The sequence below is a fragment of the Doryrhamphus excisus genome, chromosome 8 (genome assembly GCF_030265055.1).
Source record: "Doryrhamphus excisus isolate RoL2022-K1 chromosome 8, RoL_Dexc_1.0, whole genome shotgun sequence".
In the NCBI taxonomy this organism is placed as follows: domain Eukaryota; kingdom Metazoa; phylum Chordata; class Actinopteri; order Syngnathiformes; family Syngnathidae; genus Doryrhamphus; species Doryrhamphus excisus.
In genome coordinates this window covers 2,412,710-2,436,779 of record NC_080473.1, presented here as the reverse complement: position 1 = coordinate 2,436,779, position 24,070 = coordinate 2,412,710, and the positions used below count along the sequence as shown (strand labels likewise).

Sequence of the window (24,070 nt, the reverse complement as noted above, 5' to 3'; positions counted from 1 at the left end):
GTGTTAACTTGTTTCCGAGAAAAATACTACAGCATTGTGTGCAGTTGAATGACCGATTTTCCATGTTTTTTTTCGCCAAAATTGTTATTAATTAAAAACTAAAACAGAAAAAAATGTTAGGTGGAGTAGTAATTTGTGTTTTTTAGTTCCTACCACAGGTGGGAGAACCTCTGTTGGTTGGTGGTGTTGTCACTTCCGGTCCCATGACGCGCCGACTTCCAAACAGGTTAGAGGTTTTTTTTTCCGGGCTGGGGCGTGGCTTGGCGGCGGTGGGTAGCCAATGAGAGGCGGCGCGGTATGATCACGCTCAGCTGATCCAGGAGCGGCGACCCAAGCGAGGAGGACACACTTGTTGCCGAGTAGCAGAAGCGTCCACTACTTTCGTCTTCGTCAACGTCTCCACTGCCTTCAGGTGAGACGATTATTGAGTTTTTTTTAGGTGAAAGATCCTGTTTTTAACATCTTAATGGCGACGCGAGCTCCACTCATTTAATATGAGGTATTTACTGATGACGCTTAGCGGTGCATCCAAGTGATACTAGCTTTACATTGGTCATGTTTCTTCCAGCCATGATGCTTTTTAAACAAAGTCAACTTACATGAAAAAAACAAGCGTGTGTATTATTATTATTATAGCACTGTGTGTAATGTGCACTAATCTCTTAAAAACGCTGTAAAACTGGAGACAAGAAGTAGCAAACAGGCAAATTCACCCTAAAAGAATACTGGTACTGTATATACTGGCCATACTGGCTTCGGAGATGAATTTTTAAAGGGTTGACAAATGTCAAGAGTGGATACTGGGGACCACTTTCATATTTTATATATGTTTACATTTTGTAAATAGACAAAAAATTACATTTTTAAAGACAAAACCATGTATTACGAGTTATAGGTATCAACATTCTAAGTGTGTTGTGCATTTTTGCTCAATTTTCCTTATTTTTTTGTGTATTTAACTTGTGTAATGTGCTGCGGGGGAAAAAAAACTAAGCACTAGGGCTGCAATTTGGCCACCCCTACTGTAAAATAAGCTAGGAGGATTTTTTTCATTCATAATTGTTGCAAAACAGCCATCATAAGGTTTTATTTGCAGTGTATTTTAGTCGCTTTGGGTCCCAAATTGAGCCAACATTTTGGGGGAAACTCGCAAAAGCAAAAGAGAAGCAGCAAATATGAAATATCTGCATGACCTTTGCACACGTTTCCTGTAGCTGTCAGGGAAAGTGACACCAAAGGGTGACGTTTATGTTTGCTGTTCTTCTTCAAACACGCTTCTCATGCATAATATCTAATAACTCCACTTGGCAAACAAGTTGGCGAGATCCCACAAGCCTCAATCAGCCGGTGCGCCCACGCTGCGTTTACCCCCTCCAAAATGTCATTTACCCTTCATTAGACACGGGGGGGAGATGTACTGTTCATGTTTGTACTTGCAACACACACAGAAGGTCACACGGAATACACAACATGACATCACTCTGGTGTTGCCGTTAGTCATATTTGCAGCTTCATCCTTACACTTATTTGTCACCTGGAGGCTGTTGCTAGGCAGCACATTTACTGTGTCTTATTTTAGTGGATAAACGCTACCCTGGCTTTGTGGGAAATATTAATCATTTACAGTGTTGGTGGGGTTTTTTTTTTTGCCACATTTTACGTGAGGGAAAAGACGCTGCGGAATGTTCATGCACACCTTGATCTCCACATCCTCACTCATTACACAAGCGTACACGGTGCATATCCTGGTATGTAAAAATGAGATAAATCATCATACACTCTAAATTAGGCCGTATAAAGACAACTGAAAGGCAACAGGAGCCACTTTGGTATTTTGTCCTTAGCTTTTTTGTTGATTAACTCATTGAATCCCAACCGTTTTTTCAAAAGACATCTATCAAGGCACACACAATATTGTATTCTTGGGATACATAGATAGCCAATACCAATAGAAAGATTAGACTCTCATCTTTCATCAGGAAAAAACGCTTTGTTTCTACCTTTTTCCGTTCTTTAGTAATCAGCAGTAGAACATGGGTAAGTTTCAGGAAAATATCAGTTCCCGACTAAAGCAGTTTTGGTTAAAAGCTGCATTTCAAGCATAACTTTTTTTGAGCATAACTCAAATTGTACTGAGGATAGTACTATACCCCAGATGATGCAGTGATTAATGAATTAATCCTCAAATATATATATATATATATATAATTATTATATATATTAAAGTATATTTAATTTATATCTAATTTTTTAATATATAATTTTCATTCATTTTCTACCGCTTTTCCTCACGAGGGTCGCGGAGGGTGCTGGAGCCTATCCCAGCTGTCTTCGAGGGGGGGCGGGGTACACCCTGGACTGGTCGCCGGCCAATCACAGGGCACATATAGACAAACAACCTAAATTTAATTTTAATACATTAATATTAAATAGTACATTGTAATTATATATATATAGTAATTCGAATTTATTTTTTAAAATATCACTATTTAAAAATGGGATTTAATCATAATACATAAATATTAAATTACAGTAAATGTAATTCTAATTTTATATATATTGTAATTATGCTTAATTATTCATAATTATTACTTTAAAAATAAAACTAATTCAAATACATGAATAGTAACTGATTAAAAATAAAAATAAATTTAAATAAATAAAAATTTAATTATTTGCTATTTTATTTCAATTCATCCTGAATACCTGAAGCCTTGCCAAAGCGTAATTTTTGGCAGTGTGGCCCTAATCCTCTTTATAACAAAGAAAAATTAGATTTATTTATTATGGGTAAATGCTGTGCATACGCGATTCCAAAGTAGAAGCTGAGTTCATAATGGAGGTATCAATTTTTCATTTGAATTGTAGAAAACAAAAGAAAAGTTAGCAGCAGGCCTCAAACGGCCCCCGGGGCGTGGTTTGGACACGCCTTGTTCCAAAGAGTTGAAAGTGTTTGTGCTCCTCAGGTTTGATGTCTGCGTTGCCGTCATCCCCGTGGAAGTGCGGCTGCATCGGTCAGCTCTGTGTCCTCCTCTTGACCTTCCTGCCCCACATCCTTGCAGGTACGGCCCTTAGCCCCGCCCCCTCCCGCTCACCTTTCACGGACGTATGATTTCTAACCTCTGCAGGCAGGCTGAGTAACTGCAGCCACCCTCTGGTGCCGGAACATGGCGGCTTCCGCTGCGATCCCTCGCCCTGCAGAGGTTTCCCACACAAGAGCTCGGTCCGCATGTTCTGCGAGGCCGGGTACCGCCCCAACACGTCGGGTGTCGCCTGGTGCCACCACGGCGCCTGGAAACCCCCGCTTCCCGCCTGCGTCCGCCTCAAGGGTGAGGAGGTGATATTTTTGTGCCTTGTCAGCACGTTGGACGAGATTAAAAGCGGATTCTTCCCGTTTGCAAAAATAAAACGCTGAGACGGTTAAAGTCGCTTGGAGACATCTGAAGATGCTTCCTATCTTGTGCATCTCCTACAGGAAGTTGATTGAGTTTCACTCTCAACATGACTCACGACTGACTTTTGGCGTTCCTAAGACTTTTGTCAAGACACCCTGAAAAGATACATGCCTCAAATCCTTCTGACCGTGCACACCTTCTGAGGTTTTAAGATGGGAATGACCCATCATGCTGTAATTAATTAATCCACACATCATTCAGTCATTAATTCACAGCCAATACTGTAATTCATCTACATAATGTACAGTATAATAAGCAATGGACTAAACTACAGATAATCATTCATTCATTCAACTAAAAATAATAATGTCATTAATCCAATGCATTATTTAATCAACAGTTAATATCTTAATTAATCTCCAAATAATATATAATATATATTATTATATATATTATATATAAAAAAGTAAGTGTCTTTGAGTACTCTGAAAAAAAAAAAAATATATATATATATATATATAATTTATTATTATTAAAATAAATTGCAGATAATACATTACTTAAACCACAAACCATATAGTCATTGTTCAACAGATAATACCTGAATTAATATCCAAATAATACATCAATTGTACTACGGAGGATACAGTTATTAAAACACAGACAATAAAGTAACTAATCTACAGATATGACCTATATTAATACATACGTTGTACTGTAACTAAACCACAGACGATACTGTTACAGCAATCAAACCACAGACTGTGCAGTTTGTCATGTCCAAATAACACCAGCATCAATCTCGAAATAATCATATTTCATCATAATTCATAATAAAATGAACAGCAGATCATACAGTAATTAAACCTCAGACAATGCAGTAGTTAATCAACAGATAATAACTGATTTATTTTGTAAATAATCCATAAAATAATCCATAATTGTAATCCATAAAATAAACTAATATAGTAATTAATCTATAGATGATACATGAATTAATCTCAAAATGAATGAAAATATATATAATCATTCATTCATTCATTCACTTTCTACCGCTTATCCTAACGAGGGTCGCATAAATTAAATTACACAATATACAGTAATGAAAGTGAATATACAGTAAATATCATACAGGGATTGAACCATGGGCACTAATGACAGTATATGAATGTATGATGATTTAGTAATGAATCATATCATCCATTAATGGAACTGCATAAATGCATAAAATCAATTGCATGTTATGCGGTAATGATCGATCAAGAACTTTTTAAAGTTTGACCTACTTTAAAGGCGCTCTGCGGTTTGTCTTCCAACAGGAAGTGAGAATTCAGAAAGAGGAAGTGAAAAGAAGCGTGCAGAACGATTAAACATGAGACAGGCCAAACCGCACCACAATATCAAAGACTTTTTTCACCCACAATGCTTTGCTTTGCTCTCCCTCCTCCGCCACAGGGGGCGCTCACGTGAAAGTGGACAGCGGAATCCACGTGGCGTCCACGGCTGCGGGCGTGTCCATCTTCCTGCTCACCACCACCGCCTGCCTGGTGGTCAAGTCCCGCCTCTGCACCTGTCTGTCACACAGGTGAGCTCAAGGCTTTGCCGCCTTTAGGCCCCCCCGCCCCCGCTCACCCTTGTGACCCTTGTCGGCAGCAGGCGGCGGCCGTCTGACCAGCTGGACCTGATGGGGGAGGGACTTCCTGTCACGTTGCCGTCCTACGAGGAGGCGGTGTACGGCAGCTGGGGGCAGCGCCTCCCCACTTGCTCGTCGCCGGGCCCCACCCAGCTCCTGTTGGCCCGTGAGCCCCTCACTGACCAATCGGGGGATGCCCCGCCCGCTTACGAGGAGGTCCAGTCACAGGGCAGAGACAGGACGAGCGACGTCCAGCGGCTACGTGTGTCGTTGTCGGACGACAAGGACATTTGAAGGACAGTTGAACATTTGATTCACAGTTCAAGGATGTGATGACTCAGCACTTTTTTTTTGGGGGGGGGGCAGCTGGCTGGCCTCCAGATGGAAAATGATTGGCCAGTTTGCACACATCTTAGTCATTTTAAAATATTTTTTAATATATGTGTGTGTGTGTGTGTGTGTGTGTGAGATGCGTACTTGAACGCATGTTTCCATGGCAACCAACTGTGTGTGAATTCCCGCCAGGACTGTGTGACTAAATCTGTTTCAACATGTGCTGGTGTTATTTTAAAATGCTTCCATTATGATTGCGTTTTTGTTTAACCCACAAGGACATAATGTGAATGAAAATGATCTGTTCCAGGGTCAAACCGTGGCCTTTTTTTTTTTAACATGTTCAACATTTTTAGCTCAGATTACCCTCCAATTCCGAGGGAATTTTGCAAAAGCGGATCACACATGCTGAATGTTGAGTTTCTTGGATGAGCTCTTGTAAATAAAGTTAGAAAATACAAATATGATGCCTTATAAACTTCCTGTTTGCAATCTCACAACATTGTCATCTTCACTGTTTCATTTCGTGGAATTTGCCGTCACAGTCAGAAACTGTGAATCACACTTTTTTTTTCTTTCTTTCTAAATAAGGTCACCCAAATATTAGGAACAGCTGTAACGATGATGTAACACTGCCTTCACAGTACTCATAATATAGTTCAATGAATATCTCTCAAAAGTCAGCATTATTAACTTTGAAAAGGCAGATTTTTGACTTTTATTACACACATTTTAGTGTGTTTATAATGACTTAAGCGTGAACAATAGTGGCCCTCGGTGGAAAAAGGTTTGGACATCCCTGCACTGGCTGGTGCAGATGTACCTAATAATGTGTTCTAGAGTTGACGGCCATTCATCGCAGGGACACTTCCTGTTGACTTGCAGAAAAAGAGAAGTAGATTTACTGTAAACACACACATGTCATTGATAAAAGGTGCTGCTTTGCATTACTGTATTCTTTTTTTGTTTTGCCCTAAGATGTCATCTTGATTTGAGATATAGAGAAAACATCACACAGGAAGTCGCCTCTGAACATTACTAATGGGCGGGTCAAACCGGTTTACTATTAATTATATTATTCATTTCTTTTCTATTCAATACCAGCAGCAATACTGCTACATTTGTTATAGGATTCATACTAAAATGTGCTGTATCACCCACCCATTATAATCATAATGCTCGTGCTGTTTTTCATCTCCAAAAAAGAATGTGTATGTTCCTGTGGGTCCATCTGGTACCACAACAGAACTCCCCCATCATGGTTGTGATCCAAGCTGATAATGGTCCTGCTTGATGAAGCTTGTTAAAGCAGCCTCTAGTGGTCACATGGTTGAACTACAACATATAACATGTTGTTTCCACAAGTGTCGTCGAAGACAGTGGCGCTGTTAGGCTTTGTTTCTAATATAATACCATACAGTAGGCCTGGTACACTGTAACACATATTTGGAATATGAAATACCCCATAACAACAATAAAACATCGTCATGTGTTGTATGTTATGGCGTGTGTGGTGTAGTACCTGGACTCACCTGTGTGAGGCAGCAACGTGCGCCGTGGTTCCCAGGCAAACTGAAAATAAACAAAACGCCGAAGAGCGTTTTGGATGCTAGTTAATGCTAGCCTAAATCGAAAATCTCACTACGGTGTTAAATGTCACATTAAAAATGTGTAAAACATTAAAACATTAATACTTGTTTCAAGGGCAGAACATACACAATACACATTTATAAGGCTCTAAAACTTTATCTGTTTTTGTTTTAAGTTACATAGGTTAATACTTTCTTATCATGGTTAAAAAATGAAGGTCATAGGAAGCTTTTGCACCTTTTATTAAAATGGAAGCAAAAAAACAATCATGTCGAAGCTCATAATTCACGCTCAGGCATGATTTCTTCAAAGTTACAGATAAAAAAACAGTACAGTTTATTTTGCCTACTATAGCTGCATAAACTAATTGATGCTATGCTACCTAAAGCCTTTACATCATACAAAGCTACATGGACAATATTTTTTTAATAAAGAGGGAGTGTTAGATAAAGTCAACCCCGCCCACCTGGCACATGCAGGAGATTAAAAGGAACACCCCTCCCCCAACTAGGCAACTATAAAAATACAGTAAGGAAATTAGGTGTATAAAAGGATGCCACTGTCATGTTTTATCATTCATGTTTGATTGCAGTGAGCAAAGCATCATGGGTTTGCGTGCCCCCACCTGCTGCTCACATAAAGTCACCCCCCCGTCAATGATGTCCACGCACATGTCACCAGCAGCCACCCAAGGAACTCATGGCGTACTTCACCATAGGATGTTGCCACGTGCAGATGAAAGAGGTGGACCGCTTTGTCAGGACATGTGCAACCGAGGCGGGAACAAGTCGGGCGGGTGCGACTTGAATATGTCCCTCATCAGAGCTGTTGGAGGACGAGACGCACAGAGTGAGGTCATAGTTTGATATCACCGGATGTGTGTCGCCAGGCGGCAAACGTACCGGCTGTGTCGCAGAGCCCCTTCATGCCGCCTAAGACAGGGTCTCTGTCGGTGAGGAGGTGACTCCGCCCCTGTGGGCCAAACCCCACCTCGGATTGGCCAGTTTCCTCCAGGCAGCCCTGCGTTCAAACACCAGCAATAACAACGTGAGCGATGACAACAGCAGCTTGTCTTCTCCTAAAGAAACGCCGCCTCGGCTTCTTCTCACCAGCAACGAGTGGCTCAGAAGGAGCTCCTCCTCCAGTGAGGGGGGGTCGTGTTTGTGTCTCTTGTCACCCGTTATCATCTGGGACAGCGTGTCCTCCTCATCTGGGTCGTAAGCCCTGAGAGACAAACAGAGTGAAGAGCGTGAGAAACGGCATTCCAACATTCCAACGTCAAACCACGTGGTGTCGCTTGTACCGCTTCCTGTTGACGATGGGGGTCTCTGGCGAAGAAGACGGAGGCTCGCTCGCCTCCTCCGGCATGCCGCTGAAGAAGGTCAGCTGGAAGTCATCGTCCATGGAGATGTAAGGAGCCAACATTTCCAGATCCATCCCGTCCATGACCTGAGAAGAGACCACCTGTTTGAGGCTCACCTGATACACGTATGGTACACGGAATCAAACACAATAGCACAATTCTACCTTTGAAAAGCTACAGTAATGCCTTGTTTATTGTGGTTAACTGCTTCCAGACCTGACAGGGATAAGTCGATAAAAATATATATATTTTACTGGTATATATGTGAATATTATTAGAGCCCTCTAGACATGAAATAACACACCTATAGTTATTTTACTCCTATTACCCAATATAGTAAATATAATAAGTTACATGGCGGACGAGTGGTTAGTGTGCAGGCCTCACAGCTAGGAGACCCAAGTTCGATTCCACCCTCGGGCATCTCTGTGTGGAGTTTTCTCCGGGTACTCCGGTTTCCTCCCACATTCCAAAAACATGCTAGGTTAATTGGCGACTCCAAATTGTCCATAGGTATGAATGTGAGTGTGAATGGTTGTTTGTCTATATGTGCCCTGTGATTGGCTGGCCACCGGTCCAGGGTGTACCCCGCCTCTCGCCAGTAGACAGCTGGGATAGGCTCCAGCACCCCCGCGACCCTCGTGAGGATAAGTGGTAGAAAATGATTGAATGAGAGAAAATAAGACATCATGTAGACTCACATTAGCATTGGTTGACTTCCTTGTTACTTTGTTGAACTTCCTGTTCTGTACAGTACTTCCTGTGGTGCCTCCATGAAACATCCCAGACACCTACTGACCGGTGCACTACATACCATCATGTCTTTGAATGCGTCCTATGAATGCCTAATATTTGTATTTTACGTAGCTAAAAGATATGTAAAAATTGCTTAAGTATGCATATTTATTCATGAATAGAGAACCTGTTTACGACCTTCTAAATATGTTTTTAACATTATTAGAGCCCTCTGGACATGAAATAGCACCCCATAGTCACCAATACACTTGTATCACCCAATATGGGAGATGTAAGAATAAATAAGACATAAATAAGACTCACACTTTAGTTCATTGTTACTTTTTTTTAATCCTGTGGTGCCTCATCAATGAACCATTACTGCCACCTAGTGACCAGTGTATCACATATCATGTATTTGAATGCATCTTCTGAATACCTTATTAGAATTTGAGTTCAAATATACATAATAATAACAGGCTGCTTTCAACCACAAAACGGCAATAACAAAAAAAATGGTGGTCAAGTAAAGCGGCCCGTGGCTTACTGAAGTAGACAGGTTGTGTTGCACTCACCAGCTGTTCTTGATCCTGCGCCTTGTCGCCATCTTCGGGACAAAAGGCGAAAAACTTCTCCACCTCACTGGTGTCCAGCACGTTCTCCTCGCATTGGCTCTGTGAGACATGTTCATGAATACGGGGCCGCCGTGTGTTTACAAGGATGTCAACTTTGTATCTTCACCTGTACTGGCTGGGGTTGCGGTGAGGAGCCTTTGTCTGATGATGATGATGAGGATGATGGAGGGGTGATGGGGTTGAATATGGGCGAGAGCAGCTGTCTCAGCTCTGGTGTGCACAGGTCCTCGGGGTCGTCAGGGAGGCTGTCTGGACTGTGCGGTGTCGCAAAGGAGAGAGACACAAAATCTGACGAGACAAAAAACAAAAGAGAAAGTCAGCAGAATGAAGGAGGCATGCACTTCAAAGTGATCAAATGATAACAATATGATGATAACAATATGATAATAAGCAGTTGATATTGACACGGATACAAACATTCATTCATTCATTCATTTTATACCGCTTTTCCTCACAAGGGTCGCGGGGGGTGCTGGAGCCTATCCCAGCTGTCTTCGGGCGAGAGGCGGGGTACACCCTGGACTGGTGGCCAGCCAATCACAGGGCACATATAGACAAACAACCATTCACACTCACATTCATACCTATGGACAATTTGGAGTCGCCAATTAACCTAGCATGTTTTTGGAATGTGGGAGGAAACCGGAGTACCCGGAGAAAACCCACGCATGCACGGGGAGAACATGCAAACTCCACACAGAGATGGCCGAGGGTGGGATTGAACCCTGGTCTCCTAGCTGTGAGGTCTGCATGCTAACCACTCGACCACCGTGCAGCCCGGTTACAAACAATTATAATCTTATAGAATATTATTTGTATTATTTGAATTTCCTCCTATGGTGTGTGGAAACAGACCTCCTGTCAGCGGAGAAACGGCGTCTCCGTCTGCCGGCGTCACCTGAAGAAGCTCGTCTGTCGCCTCAACCTCAGACAGGCTGCTGGGACTGGGACCCGTGTTCTCGTCAAGGCGTTCAGAGTCCTCCGCGGCTGAAGGCGGCGACTCTGCTTCTTTGCAAAGCTGCTCCGTGGACAAAACCACATCCGACTGCTCAACGGCGCTGCAGCCAATGAGAAGACAGCGTGAGTGTTATCTTTTCTCACAGGACTACAATCTATATGTGGTGTGGCTGGAGCGTGACTGTCTGCACTTGTGGTGTATTTTTCCATTTCTGTTTTTTTTGTTCATCTTATTTTGACAATGTGCGGCAGGCCCATAAAAAACTGCAGCCTGCAAATGGCCCATATTTCATTGGGAAGGTCTTGCAAGCGTATGGGTGTCCAGAGTGTGACTGAGGGGCCATTTGCCACCCGTGGCATGTTGATTTTTCCGTATGCAGTGTTATGCACACTTCCCGGGCTTGCGGAGGTGCCCTGCATGTCTGGATCTCCGCTCCTCACCTTGAGCTCTTAGTTCTTTACCTTTCAGAACTCCTAAAATGGCTTCACCATCTACCCTTGTGCGTACCTGAGTACAAAGTTGAGGCAGACCACCGCCTCCGGCTGTGACATTTTGCTGCTGTAGAGGACGGTGGCCTGAGTCTCCGCCCACACGAATCCGCCGCCCTTCGCCAGGAAGCGGTAGGGGCTGGTGCTCACTTGACCCTTTGCCAGCACTGCACGCAAAAAGGAACAGGAAGTGAAGATTCAGTTCCAGCTAAACCGGAGCGGAACACTTTCAAACTCACGCGTCTGCAGGCTCTTGTTGACGTGATCAGAGTCGAGCGCGTGGTGGAACTCGAACGCTGAGCGGCCGATCAGTTCGGTCGGCTCGTACCCCACCAGCTCCGTCACCCTGGGAACACAAACAAGACATCAAATCACAACTAGAATGTCGCGCACAAGATACAAACACAACGTTTGTGCTTGGCGGAGGTCAGATGTCAAGGACAGGGTGTCGGGCTCACCTGCCCTCGCAGTGCGTGAAGCGCAGGTCCATGCTGTGGCGGGTGAGGAAGGTGTGCGTGTCCAGAGGGAAGTCCACACTGGACGGGTGAGGGACGGGTTCACACAGCAGCGTCATCACCGTGCCACAAGGGGACGCCGACGGGTCACCCAGTGGGCGCATGTGACCTGTGCAGTGGAACACCTGGGGGACACGTTTCATATCATAAAGTGGGGGTGTCCAAACCAGTGAAGACCACTTACTGAAAAATGACAGGATGGCAGGGCTAAAATATGCTAATATTTTTACCACACACATTTTTTTTACCTCCAAATATTTCACAAAAAAATCTTAAGAAATTAAGATATGCTAACTTTTTTCTAAATTAAAATGTATTTTTTTCTTTTGATTTTCATATTATTACAACTTATTTTTTTTTCTTCTTTAATATTTCAACTTTGTGCCACTAAAATGACATTATTTTTCTTCACAACGATTTTCTCCTAATATTCTGACATTGTTTTTGTAAAATTAAAGTCTTGTCGTAGAACTTTGTTTAATGATTACTTTGTATAACATTTTGAATTTTCTGCATTCTAATTTTCCAAAAAAACGCAAAATGACATAATTTTTTCCTCATAATTACACCATTCTCATAAAATAAAAACAAATATTTGGAATGAACTTTGTTTGCTGCTGTTTATTTAATTATTTTGTAATTATTTTGTAATTATTCATTCATTCATTTTCTACCGCTTATCCTCACGAGGGTCACGGGGGTTGCTGGAGCCTATCCCAGCTGTCTTCAGGCGAGAGGCGGGGTACACCCTGGACTGGTCACCAGCCAATCACAGGGCACATATAGACAAACAACCATTCACCATTGGATGGATGAGAATATTCACAGGCATCAGGGAGAGAATGGTATTTAGCATTGTCTTCTATTGTCTTCCTGAAGACTGGGATAAAACCATTTTCTTTTCCAAAGGCAAACGTTCTAAATAAGTGGCTTGGGGAGGAACAGAGTGACAGCAATATAGTAAGCAGAAAACTTTGTGAAAACCAATACTTGTGTAATTCTCAAAACCTCCGGCCTCTCTACTGCTGGAAGAGAAAATGCATCTCCAGTGTTTGCTACTCGGTGAAGGAGACATTGAGTAAATTATTTGAACGCATTAAAATTACATATGGCAGCGGTGGGATTCGAACCCACGCCTCCGGAGAGACTGGAGCCTTAATCCAGCGCCTTAGACCGCTCGGCCACGCTACCCTGAAGGCTGTCATGGATAAAAGAAACCACGTCACTTCAGCACAAACAGCGCTTGTGGCCTACAAGACATGACAATATGTACATACTGTATGTACATTTGCTGGAGCCTATCCCAGCTGTCTTTGGGCGAGAGGCGGGCTGGACTGGTTCCAATCACAGGGCACATATAGACAAACAACCATTCACACTCACATTCATACCTATGGACAATTTGGAGTCGCCAATTAACCTAGCATGTTTTTGGAATGTGGGAGGAAACCGGAGTACCCGGAGAAAACCCACGCATGCACGGGGAGAACATGCAAACTCCACACAGAGATGGCCGAGGGTGGGTTTGAACTCGGGTCTCCTAGCTGTGAGGCCTGCGTGCTAGCCATTCGTCCGGCGTGCAGCCTTATTTTTTATTATCATTCATTTTTTCATTTATTATTCCTTTTTTCCATTTCCATTTTTAGAACGTGCCAAAGGCCAATTAAAATATACAGTAAATGGCCCCTGGGCTGCACGTTAGACACCCCTTCCATAAATCATGGAGCAAAACAACTTTTCTACATGTTTGTGTCATTGTGGCACCTTCCAGCTGGCAGACTTGATGTTGACGGTGCGCCCCCTGGTGGTCAGTGTGCTCTTCATCCGTAAGAAGAGGTTCTTGAGGCTGAGCTGACCTTTGGCTCCTTTTTTACCACAGCCTGAAAACACAATGAAAAGTCAGCATGTATGTAATAATGGCAATAACACTGGAGGTAATAATAAGGGTGGAATTGGTATATCTGACCGGGGCGCAGGGAGAGGATGTCCCTGAGCTCTTCCTGGTCGCAGGGATGAATAAAGTCGTAGACGCTCTGACCCAGCAGCTCCAACTGTAGAGCGCAAACACGTGTCAGCCATTGCTGATAATGACAGCCTTCATAATGTATAAGAGCTGTGCCAAGATGGCGACACTGATCCCTCTGCTACCTGAGCGATGCCGACATGCTTGTTGACGTTCTCCGTCAGGTAGATCATGTCCCCCTCCTCCGATATCACCACGATGAAGCCCGCCAGCGCCTGAGCGTACAGCCCGTTGGCTGGGTCTTCGTCTTCTTCTTCATCCTCCTCCACCTCCTTTTCCTCCTCTTCTTTGTCTTCACACAAACTCGGACTCTCGCCTCCTGTGAAACAAGCAAGTATGACCTTAACAGTTACAGGGTCAAAGTTATGCAAAACCTTGTAGAGCAGGGGTCTCAAACACGCGGCCCGCGGGCCAAATGCGGCCCGCAGGACACTAGTTTGAGGCCCCCGCCTTGATATGAAAGTTTAATGTTTGATATGGATGCTGTATGGTATCATGTACCCAGAAAAAATTATTACGTTTGATTAATGTTCATGTTAAAGGTTAAATAACTGTTAATAGTAATCCTCCCTATCCGTGTGGAAGTGGTAAGTTTTTGGCTATTTAAGTTTAAAGGAAATAACTTGAAGGCTACCGTTTAGGTCGCTAGCTCTCTAGTTTGCGAGTTAGCATGTGTCTCAAGACCCTGCAGTTGCGCAATATGTTGTAAATAAAAAGAGTATAAATGTGACTATAGTCGTGTTTTGTCATGTCTACAGGGCTCTAATAATGCTTTGTTCATTTTAATCTGAAAAAAATTATTTGTCTACCCACCAACTATATGTGGTTTCTTAAGTTTTTATTATTTGCTGTTTTATTATTATTATTATATTTATTTATTACTGATTGATTGATTTTCTTTATTCTTGATTTGTTTATTTTTCATCTTATTTTGTGCAGAAAAATAAAAATTAAGATATTTGAGAACAGTGGAATGTTTTATCAGAGCTTTTATTGTAGAAAATCGGAACCAAAGCACTGAAAAAGTTTATATATTTTTCTGTTTTTAATAAATGCGTTTTTTTTTGGAAAACCTGATGCGGCCCAGCCTTGCCCAGACCCTAGCTCCAGTGGCCCCCAGGTAAATTGAGTTTGAGACCCCTGTTGTAGAGGTTGGTAAATGTTTGTTGCAGTGCAAGACACAACAGATCCAGCAGGTGGAGCTGTGGTAGAGAAGAGCTTGTCTTGTGTGCCACTTTATGTCCTCATGCTAGTTGGCCACATGTTAGCATTATTGACGTAGCAGATTGGTCCCACGCCACTTCCCGCTTAAATTCTCTATCGTTCTGTTTAATAAATCTTGCTGTTTTGCGGCTTATTATTAGTCAAAAATATTTTAGGTGTCAGTCATGTTACCGTAACGTTGGGTGAGACACACAAGCTTGATCGCCGGAACAGCAGGCTCTTACTGCAGGTATGAATGATCTCACAACAGACACGATAACCCCTACCATGGGCTACGCCAGGCTAGAACTCAACTCTGAACCCCTGACATCACTTCCTGTCCACGGCACTCCAACACATTTAATTTGTCTTGAAAAAACAATAATGGGAGACACACACACACACACACACACACAGCTGCTGTTATTTATTTTATGTTTAAATTTTAATTCAGATTGTATTTGTTATAATAGAATTCAATTGTGAACTTTATTGTTGTATTGTACAATACAATTCCATTTTTAACTTGTTTATAAAAATATATTGGAAAGAGGAAATTTGTGTTTTATTCATGGAGATAAGTTAGCATTAATTCCTATATAGATCAAATTATGGGGAGATAATCAAATCAAAATCTAAGAAAAAATGAATTGTTAGATTAATCGATGCATCAAAAAAACAATTTACTAGATAAGAATAATCATTTAACCCAGCCCAAGTGCCTACCAGGATGGAGGAGGCGGTGCATGCGCAGGAAGCTGAGGGTGACCCTCATGATGGCCGCTTTGTCCAGGTGGGTGGAGACCCGCCGGGGGAGGGGTAGCGTCCGAGCCAGGTCGTAAAAGAGCTCGGTCTCTTTGCTCCGTCTGCATCGGGCCGCATCCCGGGAGCGCAACTTCCTCTGCTCCGAACTGGTACTGCAGGAGGAGAAGGAAGGGGATGAGGACGTTAGCGTACATTTTTGGAAATAAACACAGCACAGGCGGCACGGAGTGGTTAGCGCGCAGACCTCACAGCTAGGAGACCAGGGTTCAATCCCACCCTCGGCCATCTATGTGTGTAGTTTGCATGTTCTCCCTGTGCATGCGTGGGTTTTCTCCGGTTTCCTCCTATGTTCCAAAAACATGCTAGGTTAATTGGCGACTCCAAATTGTCCTTAGATATAAATGTGTGAATGGTTGTTTGTCTATATGTGCCCTGTGATTGGCTGGCCACCAGTCCAGGGTGTACCCCGCCTCTCGCCCGAAGACAGCTGGGATAGGCTCCAGCACCCCCCGTGACCCTCGTGAGGAAAATGAATGAATGAAACACAGCACATGTTGAAGATTCCTCTTTGACGCTCCTTTTAATGCAAGAATGTTAAAAATGTCCCCCCTGGGCAGACTGGGACGCTACTTTAGAAGCATCGCCCCCCCCAAAACCCCCGGATTATGCTCCTGAGGTGTCAGCGTATGGAAAAAGTTTGGAGACCCCCAATCTAGAATTTTCAGCGCAGTTTTGCCTCAGTTTTCATACAATAATGTGCGTATCAAACCCAACCCGACTGTTCAAAAATTGCTTATATTAATTAATTATTAGAGGTAATTAATTATAATAATTCCCTATAGAATATTTTTTGTTAATATTTTTGAACAGATTTTTTTCCTTGGTTTTCGTATTTATACCAAAAACTGAGGTACCACTGTATATCGGATTCGGTATGTACTCGATCGGTACAGCCGATCTTTGCACCTCACAAAGTCGATCCAGCTGGCACGCCATAGAAAGATCAAGATGACCTCGAACATTTTGGACCGCCAAAATAAAAGAGGAAAGTCCACAAGCTGAGAGAAGAAAATGTATTAGTTTTGTTTTCTTCTCAGCTGCTGGGAAGCGTATGCATCATCTCTCAGTCTGCCCCTCCCCCTCGCTAACCTTAACCCTACTTCCCTTCCCCCAACCCCCCCTCCCTCCCGCTCTGCCCTGTCCAACTTTGGGAACATGTGCAGAGGGGAAAACAACACTGGTGGAACGTGCTCACAAGTTGTGCTCTTCCTGCTAGAGGACGCCAAGAACACAACTAGTGCCAGTGTCAACAACAGGAGAGTGGCTGCACGTGAGATACTATAGCCTTTATCTTTCTTCATTCTCAGGTGGCAGCGTGCAAGAACACATAGTCTGCACTACTCTTGACTATCACCTTAGGATGTGGAAGGCTAGTATTGACATAATTTGCATGCACCGCCTCTTGAAAGCGAGCCAGGGGAGTACCGAAAGGCACACACACACACACACACACACACTAGCCTCATATTACAAGGTTCAACTCTGCTCCAAATTTGGATTGGAACACGCTGTGCTGTACACAAACAGGAAGTATCAGAACATGCTCAAACACATAGACACGTTTGTTTTGGTGCAGAGACAGCAGTGACGTGATGCAAAAAAAAATGCTAATTCATCTCTAAGCTATGAAATAATAACAGACCAGTTGCTAGTTACTAGTTGCAGCTGTGGTTCAGTGTTTTTAACAGAATGTGGCCCGTGACAAAAAGAGCCCAAGGCCAAGCCATCAAGTCATCTGAATTGCTTGCTGGCTTCAGTGTATGCAGGGGTCAAAGTGCATCTGCACTGACACACCAGTCATGACAAAAAAATGTTGTTTTTTTTTTTTGGTTTATGCAACACTTAAGAGTACACTCTAAACCACTTTCATACACTTTTTAACTTCTTTCGATGTTTGTATGACAGTTAAAAACCCACAGCTTGACCGTGGAACCGACCGTTTCTGTTCACATGATGTCCCCTGGGGACAAAACGGTTTCCAAAGCGTTCCACAATGTATGATAAATGATGAGTGTACTTCCTGGCACAGTACGACAGACGTCAACACACAGTCATCCTTTTAACCAGGAACTTTTAATGTTGTGACATTCAAACTTGACAGGTTTAAGAGTTGCATGTCGTCTTGACACACAACATGTAGTATGTAGCGAGACCTGCGAAAAAAATAAATATTGATATTTCTTTTAAGGACGATATCAGAAACAAACATATAATTCATATCGATATAGACTGGATCTGATGCAGAGGGCTCATGTTTTCAAGATGGCGCCACCCGCGTGCAAGCTAGTTATAGCAGCTCTACATCTTCTTTGACATTTTTAGTGTTTCATAGTACTTTATTTGTTTTACTTTGTTTTTGTTGTCATACTGACCCCTTAAGCAAGTGTGTAGCTATGGATGTTCATCTTGTTACGTTCGTAGCTTGGCTCTTGCTCTATTGTTTACATTCAGGAGCAGCTGTTAGCATTGAGCACACTTTCTACTTGGAGCGGAGATACCGAGGAGGATATGCTGCAGAGCGGGGGTGAACAGCGAACAAGACGGTATGGAGTTGCTGTATAAAGACGGTAGAAACCATATTTACAGTCTGCCGAAAGACGTGAGACGAAAGCTCTAACCTAACTGCAAAGGGACTACCTGAATGCAGCATGATTACACTGAAGATTGCTCTGTATTTGGCTTTAGATTTAGTCTAAATTTTATTTAGTCTAAAAAAATATCAGGATATATAGCGTATATCGATATTCACCCTAAATATATCAGGATATGAGTTTGGTCCATATCGCCAAGCCCTAAGCAGGACTTGCAGACAAGTCAGCTTGCAACAAAAGTCTCACAGATCACATGAGGACAAGTCCTCAACTGTCAGCACACTGGGTTGACTGACACTTGGTTCAGGGAATAAACTTTTCCATAGAAACATGAGACGAAACACTCTTGCATTACACCATTACGACCTTACGCGTTTGTTTGTACACAATTATTCCCAAGAAATCGTTACACAGCAATGAATGATTGCAGTTTCAATCAACAATGCGCGCGGGGTCTCTAAACGCACCACAAATGACCATCCACAAGAAGCACGTTTCCATCGATCAGAAAACACAAATAACGCAGCAAAAAATGTCGATCGAGTATGGGACAAGAATGGCGAGGTCAAACCAGGTTACTTTCACAGCACGGCGCCTTGTAAAGTTTTTACTAAACACATATACACAAAGGAATCACGCAACAAACACAAAGTGACTAAATTACCAAGAATGTTTATTAATATAAATCCAGTCTTACCGTTTGGTCGCCGCACTTTCCTCTATGTCCTCCATGTCGTCTTCTGAGACTGGTTCCGTATTACAGTTTTTTTTCTAGGAGGATAAAAACATCTCACCCCGTACGAGAAAACGCTGCTTCCGGTCACGTATTTTAGAAATAAAAGTCGAAAGGAGCTCACGTTACGGATATTCCCAGTACACTAAGATGCCAGACTATAAATAAGATAATGTCTGGTATGTGTGTCCACAGACGGCAAGCATTCCGACGTTACACGATCCACTACAGTTATTTACAACTACATTTACTAAGTGTGATCAGTGTGTCACACACTGAACACGGCACCGTCCCGTTTCGTTACATAAATCTCACATTTGTTCCTCGTCAGTTTAAATTGGATATATGGTTTGTTTGTTTTACTTTGTAAAGAAAAATTAAGCTTCCGGTTTGTCTCGATCGGCCGACTGCTCTTCTCCCCCAACTTTGCAATTATTCGACTGACAAAGGCACGTTGACTGTTTTCGTTGGCGCCCTCTGTTGGCCATAAGCTGACACTTCTGGTTAAAACTGTTACTGACGTTCGATCAAAAGCATGTTCTCGCATCCTGCTTCATCTTCAGCCACAATCTATCTCCACCGCCACCGGGGACACCAGGGGTCAGCCGGCTTGAGGCGAAGACAGACTTCATGACTTTTGACTCTCTTGACAAGGACAACTGGAACAATGTTGGAACAAGTCCTGACAGCTGAGGACGAGATGGTAAACATTCCTGAAACTGGTTTGTCCAGTTGAAACGCGGATGTCCCTCAAAGTTGACGTGCACCGTGTGGACAAGAGTATTGGGCCACATATATAAACACTGATGGATGCGGGCCGTTTTGATACATTAAAGATGCAAGAGTAATCCAATGTAAGTGAATATATGCTAATACAACAACATCTTAGCTTTGTGCTATCGCTGACAAAGTCAATAAGTTTAATAACTAATAATGTACCACAGATGAAAATGGCCTCCCTTTCCCAATTACTCTATTAGTGGATCACTTTAGAGAATTGTATTCTCCCAACTAATGTTTTGTTCCCAGTGGACAAGAACTGCTGCTCACTTAGGGGTGCTAATTTACTCAATAACAGAGAGTCCCTAGTACCTATTATCATCGGAACGACCCCGATCCCGAGTCAGACAAAGCTGCAGATGATGTCAGCATAGGGGACAGAGGTGACGCTTGGCTTGTCTTTATTGGAAAGCAAAATGAAAAAAAATCACGACAGGCTGAAATTAAATGCAGTTTCATCGCTCAACGTGTGGCGTTTCTTTGTTTTAGGCCAAATCCCCATCAAGCTCCAGCGACTTCCTGTTGAGTGAAGTCAGCACGGGCACCTGGTGGTGGCACACGGCGACTGAATGGACCGTGGATCGCTTGTGTGCAAATTATTGCAAGAGGCAATTCAGGTGCAACACGAATGAGTGCGAGATACACACCATGCTACACCGCTAGCGACTGTGTATGTGTGTGTGTGTGTGTGTGTGTGTGAGAGCGCACGCAGGTTGGTCACATGACTTGGACCCCAGTGTCCATTGGAGTGGCTCAGAACTAAAAAGACGGTGACGTACTTGCCTAAAGGACATTCAGTGTGTTGCTATGTACATGTCCACTTCCTTCCTGGCTTTTAGAGTACTTTGACTATTTACAGTATAAATTACTACACAGTCTCATGGTAAAATAAATAACTTAAATACAGCGGCCGTGGCTTCTGGAGGGTAATACTGTAGTGGTCAGGTGCTCCAGTCTCTGCTTAGCCCCCCTATTTGGGATGGAAGGGGCTGTCAGACTGCAAGGTGGCGTTAGAGGAGGAGGAGCGATGAAGGTGCAGCTATACCACCGTGCCACTCGGAGAGTTGCCGTTCTGTGCTGTCAAGTTCTGAAGCAGAAGATGACAAACAGGAAGTTAGACAGTGGGACGAAAACGTCAGCAGCGTGGGTGCGCTGAGGACGTACCGCCTTCCCGGGCCGCGCCCACGTGCAGATGAGGCCCTCCTGGCACGCCGTGATGATGCAGTCGTCCATGAAGACGAGCACAGTGAGGCGCTCGTGGGCGATCTTCTTGCACACCAGCGGCTCCAGCAGAGGCACCTCGTGCATGCGTGGGCACAACGTGGTGCCCAGCACCTTGGCGGCGTCCAGGCGGCTGCTCCTGGGCGCCACGTTGATCTTGTCGTTGCTCTTGCTGATGTTGCCCAGGCTGTGGTAGCGCTTGTGCTCCTTCTCCACTCCGCTGCCGCCCGACTTGTCCGACTTGCGCTCCTGCAGGGAGAGCGTGGCAAAGCGGCCGATGCTGAACGGCGTGCTATTCCCTCCGCCTCCGGTGCCCCCGCCTCCTCCTCCCCCGCCGCCACCCTCTGAGGCGCCCTGGCCCTTGGAGGCGTTGGCGACGGCGGGGTGGGGCAGCGAATTGGATCGCGATAAGGAGCGCGGGAGGGGCAGGGGCAGCGTGGGCGGGTTAGAGGTGCTGATGGTGGTGTTGGGGGGGTGATGGTGGCCCTCCACGGCTCCACCTCCTCCCCCACCTGTCGTGCTGTTCACCCCCCCACTGCTGGAGTTGGGCAGCGAGGGTCCGAAAGTGTTAGTGAAGGCTCTGGACAGCGGCAGGCGGGGATAGAGCACATCATCAGTCAGGTCCCACAGACAGAACTGAGTGTCTTGACCCACAGAACCAAACCTGTAGGTGACCGCCGCCGAGCCCCCGCCTTTGGAGCTGTGGCGGGAAAGACGTGACAACGTGCTGCTGGTTCGCACCCGCCCAAAGTGCATAGAGTTGTTTGGCACCCCCTGATGGAGGTCCTCCTCACTGCCACTGAGCTCCATGGGTTCCTCGTCCTCCAGGGAGGTCGTGAAGGGATCAAAGGCCACCACGTTGACCCAGGACTTGTGGCCGTGACCCCGAGCCACCACGCGGCTTTCCGCAAACGACCATACGGTCACCAGGTCGTCCTCACCACCCGTGGCCAGGTACTTCCCGTCAGGACTCCACGACACACACAACAGGCCGCCGAAGTAGCTCTTCATGATGCCCTGCAGCTCCATGGAGTCAAAGTGGAAGACGCGCAGGCAGCCGTCCTGGCCCACACACGCCACGTGCACGCCGTCCGGCGAGAAGGCAAACTCGTTGAGGCCTCCTTCGCCCACCGCCCAGCGCAGGAGCGGGTTGCGCGGCGTCTTGGTCTTGCAGGCATAGACGGCGAAGCCCTCGCCCTGCCGCAGCAGCGAGTACTGCGGCGCCGTGGTGCCACACGGGTGCTCCACATTGTAGAGGTAGAGGTGGCCGCTGGCGTGTGATGCCAGAAACAGGTTCTCTGACTTGGGGAGCCACTTTAAACATGTGACCTTGGACTTGTCTATCAACCTCTGGGGAGCAGAGACAACAAATGTGTCAGCTTTCCGGAGACAAAACTAAGTGACAGAAATACGTACCTCCTCATTGAAGAGTTTACTGGTTTCCTTCTTGATGGGGTCCAGATACTGGACCTGCCCGGCTGAGAAGCCCACGATGAGAGCCACGCTCTCGGCCGATGCGGAGTGCTGGTTGAAGTCGTGACACGTCGGCTGAGTGCCCTTGTAGATCCTCTTGTCGATAGGCTTGCTCAGGTCCACAGCCTGCACACACACAGACCCAGGACCAAAGAACACAGAGTAGAATGTTAAGAGTTCGTCCGCGTTCAATACATGAACAATGAAACACTTCAAGGGCCTAACTGATTGATTTTTGAGTCATGTTGTTGTTGTACCAGAGTGAGACATTACATTGAATCAAATTGTCTGCAGCACTATATGCCTGTAAAAAGCATGATTTATTTTGTTAAACTAGTTCCGGAACACCCTCCTGTCCGCACACAAAGTTGGTCATGTAAACAGGTGATGTTGGAGGTGTTCCTAGCGGTCCTAACCAGATGTTGCTGCTTCATTTAAACCGGATCCAAGCAGTCAACACACGCTCATCTTGTCCTCAACGACCTGACCTCCTCTGGCCATCTTCAGCTTCATGACTCATCCTCAGTGGGCCTCCAAAGAGATCTTATGAGATTCCAGAACAGACCACATTAGGTTGCTTGGCTTTTAAGCACAGTTTGAAACATCAAGTGACGTCACTCTCCTTTCAAATGACGAGTTGTGATCACCAAAATTAATTAAATGAGGTGATTGTAAGCAGCTAGTATCTGTATTAGCTCGTTTAGAAGACATGAAACGCGAGCTAACAGTGCTAGCGGGCTAGCTAGCATGCTAGGCTAAGTGACCGTCCACTGTGCTCCAGTGACCGGGGCGGAGAGGGCCGAGCAGCCCGGCTCACCTTCTTGATGTTTGTGTACGTGTAGAAATAAAGCTCCCTGCCGATGTTGAAGCACACCCGCTCCGACTCCTCGCTCGGGTCTTCGGGCTGTAGCTTGACCATAGAGACTCGCACCGGCGGCAGGAAGCCCACCGGAGACGAGTTGGCTGCTGCATTCGAAGAGGAGGCGGCGGCTCCGGGCCCCTGAAGCAGCCCGACCCCCCCGCCGGGTATCGGGCCAGTTCCAGCCGCGGGGCCCAGCGTGGCCCCGGCGGAGGGACCCCGCGGCAGCCCGCCCCGCTGCTGCGAGTCGGAGAGGGTGAGCAGTTTGTAGAAGCCCTCTCTGGTCCGGAACTGCGATTTAATCTCATTGATATCCTTCAGAGCACCGCCATCTCCGGCCATCTTTAGTCCAAACAAGCCGCTCAGGAAACTGGGCTCTTGACCTGGAAACAATAACACCGCGGTTAAAAAAAAAGTACTAGGGCAGATTCGGGAGCGGCGGAGGCGAGCAGCCGTGCTCAGCTAGGCCGACCAGCGCTGCCAGTGTAGCCCGCTGCATTTTACACTAGCACCGGCCACCAAAGCGCCGCTGGCCGACGACCCAAGCCCGACGAGAGCGCCTGTGGGCCGGCGACGACATCGTCCTCGACCTGCTCTCTGCCTCCACTCGACCGCTGGGCGGAGACACTGGAGGCTATGCGCCCCCTGCTGGTGCAGATGTGCACTTACGTGAGAGGTGGTAGAAAGGACGCAAGTTTGTCTCATTCGCAGCAAGTT

The 24,070-nt window shown here is 45.1% G+C and overlaps 3 protein-coding genes and 1 non-coding gene across 6 annotated transcripts; 1 reads left to right on the top strand and 3 right to left on the bottom strand.

Moving 5' to 3' along the window:
• Window positions 1–258: 258 nt before the first annotated feature.
• On the top strand, window positions 259–5,861 carry zgc:152863 (uncharacterized protein LOC562658 homolog). 2 transcript variants are annotated; one of them, XM_058079518.1, is made up of 5 exons: window positions 259–412; window positions 2,967–3,062; window positions 3,129–3,329; window positions 4,851–4,980; window positions 5,052–5,861. In XM_058079518.1, the coding sequence occupies exons 2-5, from the start codon at window positions 2,972–2,974 to the stop codon at window positions 5,320–5,322; spliced, it is 693 nt and encodes a 230-aa protein (XP_057935501.1). In that variant the 5' UTR covers window positions 259–412; window positions 2,967–2,971; the 3' UTR covers window positions 5,323–5,861. The 2 variants fall into 2 exon arrangements, with proteins under 2 accessions (XP_057935501.1, XP_057935500.1); XM_058079517.1 differs by having other exon boundaries at window positions 5,049–5,861.
• A 1,315-nt stretch (window positions 5,862–7,176) lies between these two features.
• hif1al (hypoxia inducible factor 1 subunit alpha, like) lies at window positions 7,177–19,119 on the bottom strand. 2 transcript variants are annotated; one of them, XM_058079515.1, is made up of 16 exons: window positions 18,985–19,032; window positions 16,603–16,694; window positions 15,598–15,788; window positions 13,794–13,987; window positions 13,612–13,696; window positions 13,410–13,525; window positions 11,589–11,770; window positions 11,370–11,476; window positions 11,150–11,297; window positions 10,540–10,742; window positions 9,791–9,972; window positions 9,625–9,723; window positions 8,255–8,400; window positions 8,061–8,175; window positions 7,854–7,971; window positions 7,177–7,776 (listed from the first exon to the last, which is right to left on the bottom strand). In XM_058079515.1, exons 2-16 carry the CDS (start codon window positions 16,656–16,658, stop codon window positions 7,709–7,711), a joined length of 2,010 nt encoding a protein of 669 aa, XP_057935498.1. In that variant the 5' UTR covers window positions 16,659–16,694; window positions 18,985–19,032; the 3' UTR covers window positions 7,177–7,708. The 2 variants fall into 2 exon arrangements, with proteins under 2 accessions (XP_057935498.1, XP_057935499.1); XM_058079516.1 differs by lacking the exon at window positions 16,603–16,694 and having other exon boundaries at window positions 18,985–19,119.
• trnal-aag (transfer RNA leucine (anticodon AAG)) lies at window positions 12,755–12,836 on the bottom strand. The gene has a single exon. It is a non-coding gene; the product is annotated as a tRNA-Leu (tRNA).
• Window positions 19,120–20,184: 1,065 nt separating the features above from the next.
• Window positions 20,185–23,985, bottom strand: zmp:0000000529 (WD repeat-containing protein 20). Its single transcript, XM_058079513.1, has 4 exons — window positions 23,312–23,985; window positions 22,438–22,620; window positions 20,965–22,371; window positions 20,185–20,887 (listed from the first exon to the last, which is right to left on the bottom strand). Exons 1-4 carry the CDS (start codon window positions 23,693–23,695, stop codon window positions 20,840–20,842), a joined length of 2,022 nt encoding a protein of 673 aa, XP_057935496.1. The 5' UTR covers window positions 23,696–23,985; the 3' UTR covers window positions 20,185–20,839.
• Between the last annotated feature and the right edge of the window lie 85 nt (window positions 23,986–24,070).